Source organism: Hippoglossus hippoglossus, chromosome 18 (assembly GCF_009819705.1).
Source record: "Hippoglossus hippoglossus isolate fHipHip1 chromosome 18, fHipHip1.pri, whole genome shotgun sequence".
NCBI classification, from domain to species: Eukaryota; Metazoa; Chordata; class Actinopteri; order Pleuronectiformes; family Pleuronectidae; genus Hippoglossus; species Hippoglossus hippoglossus.
Genome location: NC_047168.1, coordinates 13,635,838 through 13,648,268, shown reverse-complemented (window position 1 = coordinate 13,648,268; position 12,431 = coordinate 13,635,838). Strand labels below are relative to the sequence as shown.

The window sequence follows — 12,431 nt, the reverse complement described above, 5'->3', positions numbered from 1 at the left end:
GTTCTTCGTCTTTCTGTCCTTCACTTTGTCCTTTTGCTTTAATCTCTTCTTTTTATATCCCAGTTCGTTCCTTCTCCACTTCCACTCATCTTTCGATCCTTTCTTCCTCTCTCGGCTACTTCCTTCCTTTCATCCTTCCTTCCCTCCCTCGTCTCCTAGCACTGCCTCCTTTGTCCATCGCCCAAAGATGGGGACTATTGATTTTACACACCTTGTTAAAATTGCGTCAAATGCACATTCACTGTCTGCCGCTCTCTGTTTATCTCACACACACACACACACACACACACACACACACACACACACACACACACACACACACACACACAGCGGCGCGGTGTGACAGTCAGGCTGACAATAGGTGTCACAGTGATTGATGGCACTGATTATATGTTAATAATGAAATAAACATTAAAAAACGCATTCAGTAACGCTCTTCATCAATGATTCTATCCATCTTTCTATCTATATCTCACTCAGTCTCACTCTTATGTTCAGTTCTTTTGCGGAGCCCGTTTTTTTATTTTGCCCTCAGCGATCACAAGCGAGTGATTTGTCCCAAAAACGACATATGTTAGCGATCGAGTGGATCAAGCCCTCGACCATCTGTCTGGGGTTTTTTTTAAAATAAACTCAGCGTCATTATTAATGAAGGTCGAGCTCCATGACTCCTCCTCACTCAGGAGAACTTTGTTCCAGAACTCTGTCAGAGCGTTGAAGCTCGAGCTGAAGTTTTGGATCTCGTGGATCTCCTGGAGAGCGACTCTTGATTTGCTCTGCAGCTCTAACGACTCGCGCCTCTCGGTCGACCGGCTTCTGTGCGACTTTCTACTTTTCTTGTGCAATAATCCTTTGTCTCTGGTGATGTGGGTTAAATCTGGGCCCAAACAAATGTTGCTACATCTGGATAAATGGAGGATCCGGTGGAATCGATTAAACATTGAATTTACGATATCTCCCACAGTGTTTTCTATATCGATGTAAACCTCCTCACATTAAACCTGAGGCTTGACCCTTTTTAAAAAAAATGCTTATGGTCTGGACTCCACAAACATGCACTGTTAAACCCAACGTCGTCACTTCAACTGCATGCTTTTCATGGTTGTGAAGAAAAAGTCCTTGCATTACTTTGAGCCCCGCTCACACATACATGACCCAGCAGGGGGCAGCTTTCATATCAGCACTTTAAAACAAGTGGAAAAAGTTTTGAGAGGACAGAGAGAGAGAGAGAGAGAGAGAGAGAGAGAGAGAGAGAGAGAGAGAGGGACGAGAGATAAGAGAGAAAGAAAAAGTATTTTGGTAAAAACAGAAAAGCAGGACACAACGGTAACCGACGGCAACCATCATCAATCAGAGTTTGAAGACATCGCTGCTGGCAAAGGCGACAGGAACAGAGAGAGAGAGAGAGAGAGAGAGAGAGAGAGAGAGAGAGAGAGAGAGAGAGGGTGGCGTCGGGATGAAGGGATGTAAATGCTAAAAGAGAACGAGTTAAATATAAAAAAAAAAGAGGGAGAGAAGGGGAGAGAGACAGACAGGTGATGTTTTTAACCTGTTTTAGTGAAGATGGAGGGAGAAGGAAAAGAGAGATCAGCGAGACGCATTAGAAGAGAATGAGGGGGGAGAGAGAGAGAGAGAGAGAGAGAGAGAGAGATGTTTTTGGCCTCTTTAGCTGTTTTAAAAGAGGAATTAGGACAAAGACTCGTCACCTTGAGACCCGCTCTCTCTCTCTCTCTCTCTCTCTCTCTCTCTTTTAATCTCTCTTTTTATGTCTCTCTCTCTGCCTCCTCCGTCCTTCTCTTTTCACAGTTTTTCATGTCACAGTCACATCAAAAAAAAGTAACGTGCTAAAATTAATTTATGAAAACAGGAAATTCACAAAAAGTTTGGTTTACGTGGTAACTACTCAGGGATACCGGCTTGTAAAAGGCTCCATCCCCCCCCAGGCCACGTCAGACACTATGATGTTTAATTTTTTTTATAAAAGAGAACTTTGGCGTTGGTAAACACAAATATTTGTTTCCTCATTAGAGTGAAATTAAAACGACTATGTGTGAGGTGTAGTCATCTGTAGCCTATAGCTTAGCATTAAGACCGACCACAGGGGAAACAGCTATTCACAGCATGTATCTAATTGTTTAGCTTGTACGTTAGTCGCCTTACATCTGTTTTGTTTGTGTCTCTTTGTCGTAGTGAGTTGCTCGTCTCTCTCTGAGCTCAGATCTATGGCAGTTTGTTGACTTTGCAACAATAAATGTTCACTTGAGACTCAAGGCTGGAGCCCGGGGGGCCTCTAGCAGCTGTGGCCCCTGGGCAGAAGCCTGGTCCGATCTGTAATTCTTCCAAGCCTCAATAATATTAATGATTTTCATTTTCGTCCCAATAGTTCAACAATGTGCAGCCACCGAAATGACTGTAAAGCATCAACATCTCTATAAAACAGTTTCCATGAAAACGGAACCGTCATGAATGCAGGATTTATTGCACGACGGTTGCGTTGGACCATATTACTTTTATCCGGGTGTACCTAATAAACTGACCGCCGAGTGTGACCGACTGCACGCGCACCGTGCTGCTTCTCTCTTGTGGAACCGTTTATACGCCAGCAAAGCAGGTTATTTGAAATTAAATGGTGCGACTCAGCTAAAATGAGAGCCGCCTCAATTTAGGACTCTCCGGCTCCGAGTTCCCTGAAAGGTCGGCGCGGGGAGAACCATCACTCAGCGGCGGCGCCACCGTGCACGTTCGCCAAAGTTGGATTCCACAGAAAAACTCAACGCAGATTTCCTCTAGATTCCGTGATTTAATCTCACCAATTCCATTTAAATTAACTCATCTGAGCCCCTCTCACAAACCCTGTTGTGATTGGACACTTAATTCTCTCTGTATCCTCCCTTAAGTCTCTCCTCTTCCTGTCTCTCCATCTTCCCTCTTTACCTTCCGTCCTTGCCTTTATCCCTCATTCATTTCTCTCTTCCTCCTCTTCCTCTCTCTGGCTGTCTGTCTCTCTCTCTCTCTCTTCCACTCTCTCCCCCATCCTCCTCTAAACTCTGTTCTTTCTGGATGAGCAGGTTTTATGAGCAGAGTGATAAAGAGAAGGGGGGATGAAGGGCAGAGAGGGAAGGAGAGGTGGAGGACAGAGGGGGACGGAGAGGGGAAGGAAAAAAGGAGGAGAGAGATGGGGACGGAAAGAAGTGGAAACAGGGATGAGCTCAGTCTTTATTACACCAGACTGGATACTGCCAAGAACATTTTTTATGGCTTAAATATCTGTCTGTCCCTTTTCTGTCTCAAGGTTTATTTCGGATTTGAAACTTTTAGGCTGATTTGAAAAATAGAGTTGAGCCTGAAACATCTGTGATATTACCCATGATGTTACTCTGTGGCTCCCTCACCGGGGGGGGGGGGATTTATAAAGAGCTTTCTGAGTTGTAACGGCCTCTCAAAGTGCTCTATGCACGTTCACCCATTCACAAGCACATTCATTCAGGGCTTCTAGATATCACCTCTCTCTCTCACACATCCCATCCACCAACTGCCGTCAGGTGCATTTCTGGGGGTTCGGTGTCTTTATTCAACTTGCAGAATAAAAGGAGCCTGGGATCAAACGACCGACAGTCTGTTCAGTGGACGACCCGCTTTCAGCCCAGATCAGCGGCTACACCTCCGTCACACCTGCCTGTGTCCCGGCAACCCTCAAGGCAGGTACACACCCTCCTCAGCAATTTAAATTTACAGGTTTAATTCATATTTTATTTTGTTAAATTGTTATATAATTTCATTTTCCGCCTCATGTGAGATTCTATTGGATGTTTGCTGCTTCTATCGACTTGTAATTTAGCTGGGAAAAAAAAGCCTCCATGTCCACGTATGGAAACGAAGCGCCGCTGTCACTCCGACCGGCCCGGAGACGCTCGCTCTGCAGTTTGACACTTAGTAATTGCGTTGTTGAATTAGATTATTAAAGAACACAACTTGAGCCGCTGTCGTCAACATCATCGCTGGAGGTAGCGCTGAGGATGATGGGAAAAGACACACACACACACGCTGGTCATCTCAGAATTACTGTATATCATCACAAACACAAAGTTGCTTACATGCACGCGTTGTCATCTGCTGCCTGCACACACACACAAACAGACACACACACACACACACACACACAGAGTAATGAAAGCTGGGGGCTACTGTGTGTGAGATGGATGGTTTGACTTTAAGCTTGTATAAATAAAAGCTAAATAAATCCTGATGGCCTCTAGTGATGAGTGAGATACAGCAGCAGCGTTGTGTGTGTGATAAGAGTTTGAACACACACACACACACACACACACACACACACACACACACACACACACACACACACACACACACACACACACACACACACACACACACACACACACACACACACACACCCTGCAGCTCTTTCTCATTCATGTTTCCGTCCCAAAGTGAAACAAAAAAAGAAAATTATAAAAACCCAGCAGACCAATGTCACCCGACGCTCGAGTCTAAAATATTCTCCCTCTATTTTTCTCTCTTGTCCTCTTTTCTTCATATTTCAGCACCGCAACACATTATTCATCTATTTTCAACAACTCTTTCAGACTCTTCCCTTTGCAAACTCAGGGTCTCGCGTTTCGACCTTGGATGAAAGATGTCCAGAGGAAGTTCAAACTGAATGAAATGTACTAAACAATGAATCTTAGACGTCTTGGCTACATTAAAAAGAAATCAAAGGGGTAAAGTAAGGGTTGCAGGTTTGTGTTAAGAAGTTGAAAGGACACAAACTCTTAATTTTCTCTATCAGATACTAGAAGATATTCTATTAGCATCTTTAACCCAAGAACACTGCTTTACTGTCTCATATAAAAACGATGTCTTCTTATCATTAATAGTTGGTCCATACTTGTTTTCTAATCAATGCTATCCACCATCTTGCTGCTACCAGTTACTCCCAGTGGGCAACGCCCTCCAGTGATGATGGTATTTATATAGCGCTTTTCTATTCTTGATTCTCTTCTGGTTGGAGGACGACCGCTCTTCCCCCTCAGCCACATACTTTAGCTTTACTAGGGCAAGAGCCGCCCCTATATGATGCATTCTTGATTATGAAGGTTCAAAACTGGTTTGCTATACAAGACATCGGATTCTCTAAATGCTAAGGAAAGGTGCCTTAGTGCTTCCTTTCCTATGTCCTTTAGCATACAAGCCAGTCTTTAGGAAAGGAAGCAAATCCGTCCCACAGATGGAGCGACGCCTGTGAGCTAATTCAGGAACTCCACAACCCTCTATAATACATACACCCTCCCAATTTGGCGGTCTATCTATTCTGCAAAGATTTCCCATCTCTCCCTCTGCTTGTCGAGGCCTCTGCTGCCCTGCGGCCGGATCGCTGCCTCTCCACCAGCCGAGCATCCACCTGCCGAGCATCCACCAGCCGAGCATCCACCAGCCCAGCATCCACCAGCCGAGCATCCACCACCCGAGCATCCACCACCCGAGCATCCACCACCCGAGCATCCACCAGCCGAGCATCCACCAGCCCAGCATCCACCACCCGAGCATCCACCAGCCCAGCATCCACCAGCCGAGCATCCACCTGCCCAGCATCCACCACCCGAGCATCCACCAGCCCAGCATCCACCAGCCGAGCATCCACCAGCCCAGCATCCACCACCCGAGCATCCACCAGCCGAGCATCCACCACCCGAGCATCCACCAGCCCAGCATCCACCAGCCCAGCATCCACCAGCCCAGCATCCACCTGCCGAGCATCCACCACCAGAGCATCCACCACCCGAGCATCCACCACCCGAGCATCCACCTGCCGAGCATCCACCACCAGAGCATCCACCACCCGAGCATCCACCACCCGAGCATCCACCAGCCCAGCATCCACCAGCCCAGCATCCACCAGCCCAGCATCCACCTGCCGAGCATCCACCACCCGAGCATCCACCACCCGAGCATCCACCAGCCGAGCATCCACCAGCCCAGCATCCACCAGCCCAGCATCCACCACCCGAGCATCCACCTGCCGAGCATCCACCTGCCCAGCATCCACCAGCCGAGCATCCACCACCCGAGCATCCACCAGCCCAGCATCCACCTGCCGAGCATCCACCACCAGAGCATCCACCACCCGAGCATCCACCAGCCCAGCATCCACCTGCCGAGCATCCACCACCAGAGCATCCACCACCCGAGCATCCACCACCCGAGCATCCACCAGCCGAGCATCCACCAGCCGAGCATCCACCACCCAGCATCCACCACCCGAGCATCCACCAGCCGAGCATCCACCAGCCGAGCATCCACCACCCGAGCATCCACCAGCCGAGCATCCACCAGCCGAGCATCCACCAGCCCAGCATCCACCTGCCGAGCATCCACCACCAGAGCATCCACCACCCGAGCATCCACCTGCAGGTCCCTACAAAGATATCTGCTGATTGTTCCCCTTCATACTGATGTAACAACATTTGGGGTAAAACCAGAACACGTGTGATACACAAGCTACGAAAAAACAACAAAAGGAAAAACAATTCCTCATCTGTACCTTCAACAATCCCCAATCGCACCACTGTAAAACTTTAATATTATCATTTAAAATCCAGGTAACTTTCCAGGAACATACATCACTGTCAAGTGACGCTGTACTTCCTGCAGCCGCCCTGGGAGTTTCTCTCCACTGATAAATGACATTATTTCACCTCCCTGCCGTCGCTCAGTCGGGCTTCAGAAGCAAAGTGTGATAAACAGAGACGATGTGGAGAGGAGAAGCAAAGTGTGTTCGGTCCCATCAGAAGGGAGAGACGCATTATGAACTGCAGTGAACAGATGACAATGAGACAAAAGAAGGATTCAGACACTGTCCACTTCTCCACAGCAGCTCTCTGATTGGCCCTCGTTGGGCCGGAGCACTGCGAGGACCGAGGCAGGAGGAGCCAGGTGGAGCTAATGAGCAGTAATTACAAGCTACATTAGCTGAAGCTATAACTGTTGGTCTGTCCAACGTTAGCATCACATCATTCGCTTTACAAGTTCAGTTAGCTATAATAGAGCTGGTGATGTTTATTCTCTACAGTAGCAACACATGATTGGCTATAAAAGCTCCGATAGCTTGTTGAAGTTAGGTCACAGCTGGTAATCAAGTTTTATCCAAACTAAATCTGAGCTGGTGATCAAAACCACAGTTTATCTAACACTAGCATCACATTGTTAGATTTAAAAGCCAAGATAGCTTAGTTATGATAATAATAGAATGTCAAACTAATATGTCCGAACAAGATTGTTTCCGATTGGTCCAGAGCAGCACGACACTATCTGAGAGGGGAAGATCTCCACCAGCACGGAATCGTCCATGTGACAGGCCCAGTTATTTAATGCACTGAGGACAAAAGAAAGTAAAATGGTCTTTCGTGTACAACACACGTCTCTTCCTCAGTCTGTCTCTCAGGGGTCGAGAAGCATTTTGCAGACAAGTTTTTCCACTTTTGTCCTCTCACTCTCTCGTCACCTCCTCTTCACCTCATCGCGTTTACTCCTCTTCCTCTCTTCCTCGCTCTCAACGCCCCGAAGTCCAACTCCAAGTTCACATGGGTCATTATAACCCCGCTGAGAGATATTCACCTCCACTAAGACCTCATCTCTCTCTGTCCGCCCGTCCTTCTTCCAGCCCGAGTCCAGCTTGATCTTTATTGGTCCTGAGAGGAAAATCATTGTGCTTCTGTCCCTCTGACTCCTTTTTTAAATCTGTTTCCGTGCCACCTCTTCCTTCCTTTACCTTTCTTCTTCGCTGTCCCACCTCTTCTCCTTGACCCCCTCATCCCTCCTTCACCTGGGTCTTATTTACAGTTTATTAAAACTTACTGCATCCGTTCATGGTTCAACAGTCAGGGTCAACACCAACCTTCACAATAAAAGCCCCGGGTTTCACCATCTTTTACTGTGAAGACGCAGCCGCGCGATTGGTTTGTGCGACGCTGATATTCAGATTCAATTTATTCTTTTTTTTTTTTTAACAAACCGTCTCATCCTCTTTCTCCCTCGTTGTCTGTTTCTCTCTCTCTTCATTCAGTCGGAGTTTCTCGGTGTAATGAGATTACACGGGATTATAAAACCCTGTCTGTGTGTAATCCACACCACTCAATCCCATTTAGCTGCACACACACACACACACACACACACACACACACACACACACACACACACACACACACACACACACACACACACACACACACACACACACACACTTCTCTTTTCATTCTTTTATGATGATAATTATCACCACTTCATTTAGTTTCTTCTCCTCTTTTCCTCATCTCCAACTTGCCCTTCTTTTAAAAACATCCATCCATCCTTTTCCTTCCTTCCTTCAGCCTCCATCCTTCTTTCCTTATCCATCTATCCAAAATGTTTCCTTTCCTTCCTTCCTTACTTCCATCCATCTACTTTTTCTTCTTCTGTCCAATCCATCCCTCATTCCTTCCCATCTTTCTTTTCCAACTTGTTTTTCATCCCTGCATCATCCATCGTTCTCCCCCTCTTCCCAAATGCATTTTGTCTTTTATCCACCCATCCTATACCTCCCTTCTTTTCTTTCTCATTTTCTTCCCTCCCTTATTTCCTCTCTTTCCCTCCTCTCCTTTCCTTCCTCTCCCTCCTTCCCTCTGTTCTTCTCCTCCACCTGTGCTCTCATCCCTCCTTCCCTCATCAGGAGGAACATGCGTCCGTCTCACCACCAGAGCTCGCGTTTGAGCCACAACTGGACACACACGCACGTGCACACACACACACACACACACACACACACACGCATACCCACACGCAGTCACGCGCACACAAAGCAGGAGTTGAAAAAAACAAAGCTGCAGAAGAAGAAAAAAAAATAAAAACTTCCGTGAGAAAGTTTATGAAACAGCAGATCACACACATACACACGTACTCGCGCGCGCACACACACACACACACACACCTTCTCTCCTCACCAATCACACCTCCAGTCCTGCACGGGGGCCTCTCTGATTGGCTCTCGGGGCTGTCAGTGTGACGGGGGCGGGGCCCGGGGCTGACCTGGAGTCGGATCCAGTGTCTTTTACGCACAGACCGGACAGTCCGCGATCCGCGCACCGACAAACCGGCACCGAGCGCCCGCTGCGGAGGGAGAGAGGAGCGAGTGACGGGAGAGAGGAGGAGAAATAAGACGAGAGAGAAAGAAGAGGAGGAAAAAGTGGAAGAAAAGAGGAGAAAGAGACGCACAAGTGTTTTTTTTTTCCCCCCCAACTGGAGCGAGGAGCAGGAGGAGAAAGTGCGAGAGGAAGAGAGGAGGAGAGTGCGCCTCCGCCACCTCCATGTCGCTCCCCGGCTCCCCTCCGCTGCTCACGCCGGGTTCGGGCACCCAAACTCCGGTCGCGCTCTACCGCTCGGCCCCCGACGCGCTCCACACCTCGGTGGCCTCCAGCGGCACCTCCAGCCCGCACGCCAACTCCCACCCGCTGTCCCCGTCCCCGCGGCTCACCAGCACCATGCTCAGCGCCTTCCTGCCCGGAGCAGGGGGCGCCTTGGCCGGCCTGGGCAACGGCGGCGCGGCCCCGCTGGTGTCCGGTCCTCTCGGCGGGCTCGGCTCGCTCAGCTCGGCCGGCCTGACCCCCGGCTCCCCCGGCTTGGCGCAGACCTCGTCCGGCCCGGGTCTGTGCAGCGAGTGCAAGCTGGTGGAGGTGCACGGAGTGAAGGTGGCCAGCTTCGGCGTGGACGGCCAGGAGCTGATCTGCCTCCCGCAGGTGTTCGACCTGTTCCTGAAGCACCTGGTGGGGGGGCTGCACACCGTCTACACCAAGCTCAAGCGCCTGGACATCGCGCCGGTGGTGTGCACCGTGGAGCAGGTGCGCGTCCTGCGGGGGCTCGGCGCCATCCAGCCCGGAGTGAACCGCTGCAAGCTGATCTCCAGGCGGGACTTCGAGACGCTGTACCAGGACTGCACCAGCGCCAGGTCAGTGATCCGTCAGTCCCACCATCGATTACCAGGTTCACACCAGAGGAGCTGCACTGGGGAGCAGCCTCCAGGGGCGGTGGTGCAGATTCAACGGACTTTAGTGACTTTACTCTACAGGATATTTGTGAAAACGAGAGAGCTGCTAGTGAGGCTTCATTTATTTAACAGTTATTAAACATTCATCTAACTTTAGATGAAGTTTTCTCATTTTATTACTGAAAACCCTGCGTCTCCAACACTTGTGCTCTGGACTTGAGTTTTTAGTGGTTTTATTTTGCAGGGTTTCTTTTTTATTGTACAGAGTTGTTTTTACCGAAGCTTCAGCTATTTAACATTTATTTAACATTTCTCTAGCTGAAGTTTTCCTTTGATCTATGGCTTTAATTGTACTTGAAATCTTTATTTATGCAGGATATATATTTTTTAAATATCCAGAGCTAAAGAGGAAATGTCTCTAACTTAATCAGTTTCCATCAGAATTTCTGGTGTTTTTGTTAAGATATAAGTGAATTTATTTTGCAGGGTATCTCTAAAACGTACAGAGATGTTACTAAGGCTTCATTTATTTCATAAATCTCCAATATTTGTAGAACGTAAGTGAGGTTTTCCTCTGAATCTGCGGCTCTACTTTAAATAACGAGTCTCCAACACCGGTCGTGGGTGTTTTTAGTGACTTTATCTTACAGGAAATGTCTAAAATGTCAATTTCTATTTCATTAATTTAACATTTAGGATTAGTCGAGGTGTCCTCTGAATGTGAGGCTCTGTCTCTTCTGTAAATCCTGCAGCTCTCCCACTTTGTCCTGGGTCTTCAGGTGTTTTTGTAAAGATTTAAGTGACTTCATTTTGCAGGATATTACTAAAACACAGAGCTGATAACAAGGCTTCATTTCCATAACATTTATATAATATTTCTATACATTTAGAAAATATTTCCTCTCTAACTAACCATGCATCTCTAACACTTCAGGTGCATTGTGCAGATTTAAGGGACTTTATTTTACTGGATGTTTCTAAAATTTAAAACAGCCGTTATTATTTAAACATTTGTCCAATTAATAGTTTTTCCTCTGGATTTGTGGTTAGAACTTTACTTTAAATCCTCTCCTGGTGCAGAGACATTTCCTCCATCCTGTCTGATTAGTTATGATTATAGACTTGTGTGTCTCATCGTTCAGTTTCATTTTGTGGCTGCTGATATTGTTGGGATTCAGTTTTATTCTTTAACGTGACTTCCTGTTCTGTTCCCAGCTGATTCCTTCTTTTTTGCAAAGTACAAACGGACAGAAAAAACAACCGGCAGCTTCTGTTGACTTTTTCTTATGGGAAAGATGATCACACTCATAATCCACTGCTGCGTGCGCGTGTGTGTGTGTGTGTGTAAACAGTTCTTTTACAGCATGTTTAACTGTACGTGTGCGACTTCCTGTCACCTGCTCTTTCACACTGTTAATTTGACTATTAACGTTCAAATTAAAGCGTCTCATTGACCCCATGCGAGTCTCCACCATTTTCAAACGAGTCAGTTCGATGTTGAAGTTCAGAACAGAGATTATAAATATGTCACTTTAAAAAATATCTACATGTTGGAGGCTGCACTTCTTGATCTAAACAAACATTTTCCCAACTCATCTAATTCTCATGTCGGCTCATTTGTAATTCTGCCAGAAAAGAGAAACAATTTAATTATTTTTTGCGTCAGATTCTAATATTTTTTGTTGGTCAGTCCAATCTGAATATAAACATCATGCACACATTCAGATTCAGTGTGATTTACACTTTCTAGGGAAGCCTCACATCCAATGTCTGTTTTAAATTAATGTCCATAAATCCTGTTAGAAAACATAAAATATAAAAAGATGCTGCAGGTGTGAAAACAAAAGTTGCCTCAGAACCGTCTTTCAAAATCAAATGAATCCAGTGATAATATCAGTGGGCACATTTCAAACAGCAGCTGCTGACATAATTCAACTTTTAAAATCAAGCAAATACGACAAAAAAAAACTAAAAGACACTTTAAAAAAACCCTCACTCGCTATTGGTTGCAGTTTTTCAGGAGAGAGAATTAACTCCAGTGAACCAGGAGGAGGATGTTTATGTTCAGGTGCTTTAGATTATTTCTGGAGACACATCGACGACAGCGAACAAAATACAACACGGATGTAAACTTTCTACAGTTAATAAAAATGTACTGAATCCACGAGAAGAACCTCAGACTCTGAATTAAAGCTGCTTTGAGAATTAATGACACAGGATTTCATCACAGTTCAGAGCAAGTGAACGTGTCCCCCCCCCCCCCACCTCCATAATCTCACTCGTATATCAAACCACATCATTTTGATTTTCAAATTATTCTTTTATTATCAAAAGTAGGCAAAGTAAAAAAAACTACTTCGATTACACAAATAGTAAAGTAGTTAAGTGCAAAACTCCA

The 12,431-nt window shown here is 46.6% G+C and overlaps 1 protein-coding gene across 3 annotated transcripts in view; it reads left to right on the top strand.

The window, feature by feature from the left end:
* Nucleotides 1–9,090: 9,090 nt before the first annotated feature.
* The window catches only part of dachb (dachshund b), a 61,488-nt gene continuing 58,147 nt past the window's right edge, over nt 9,091–12,431 (top strand). Inside the window, exon 1 of one of the 3 annotated variants that reach the window (XM_034568859.1) lies at nt 9,091–9,994. In XM_034568859.1, coding sequence (XP_034424750.1) covers nt 9,357–9,994 — 638 coding nt within the window. In that variant the 5' untranslated portion in view covers nt 9,091–9,356. The remainder of the gene's footprint in view (nt 9,995–12,431) is intronic. The other 2 variants (XM_034568857.1, XM_034568858.1) reach the window with 2 other exon arrangements.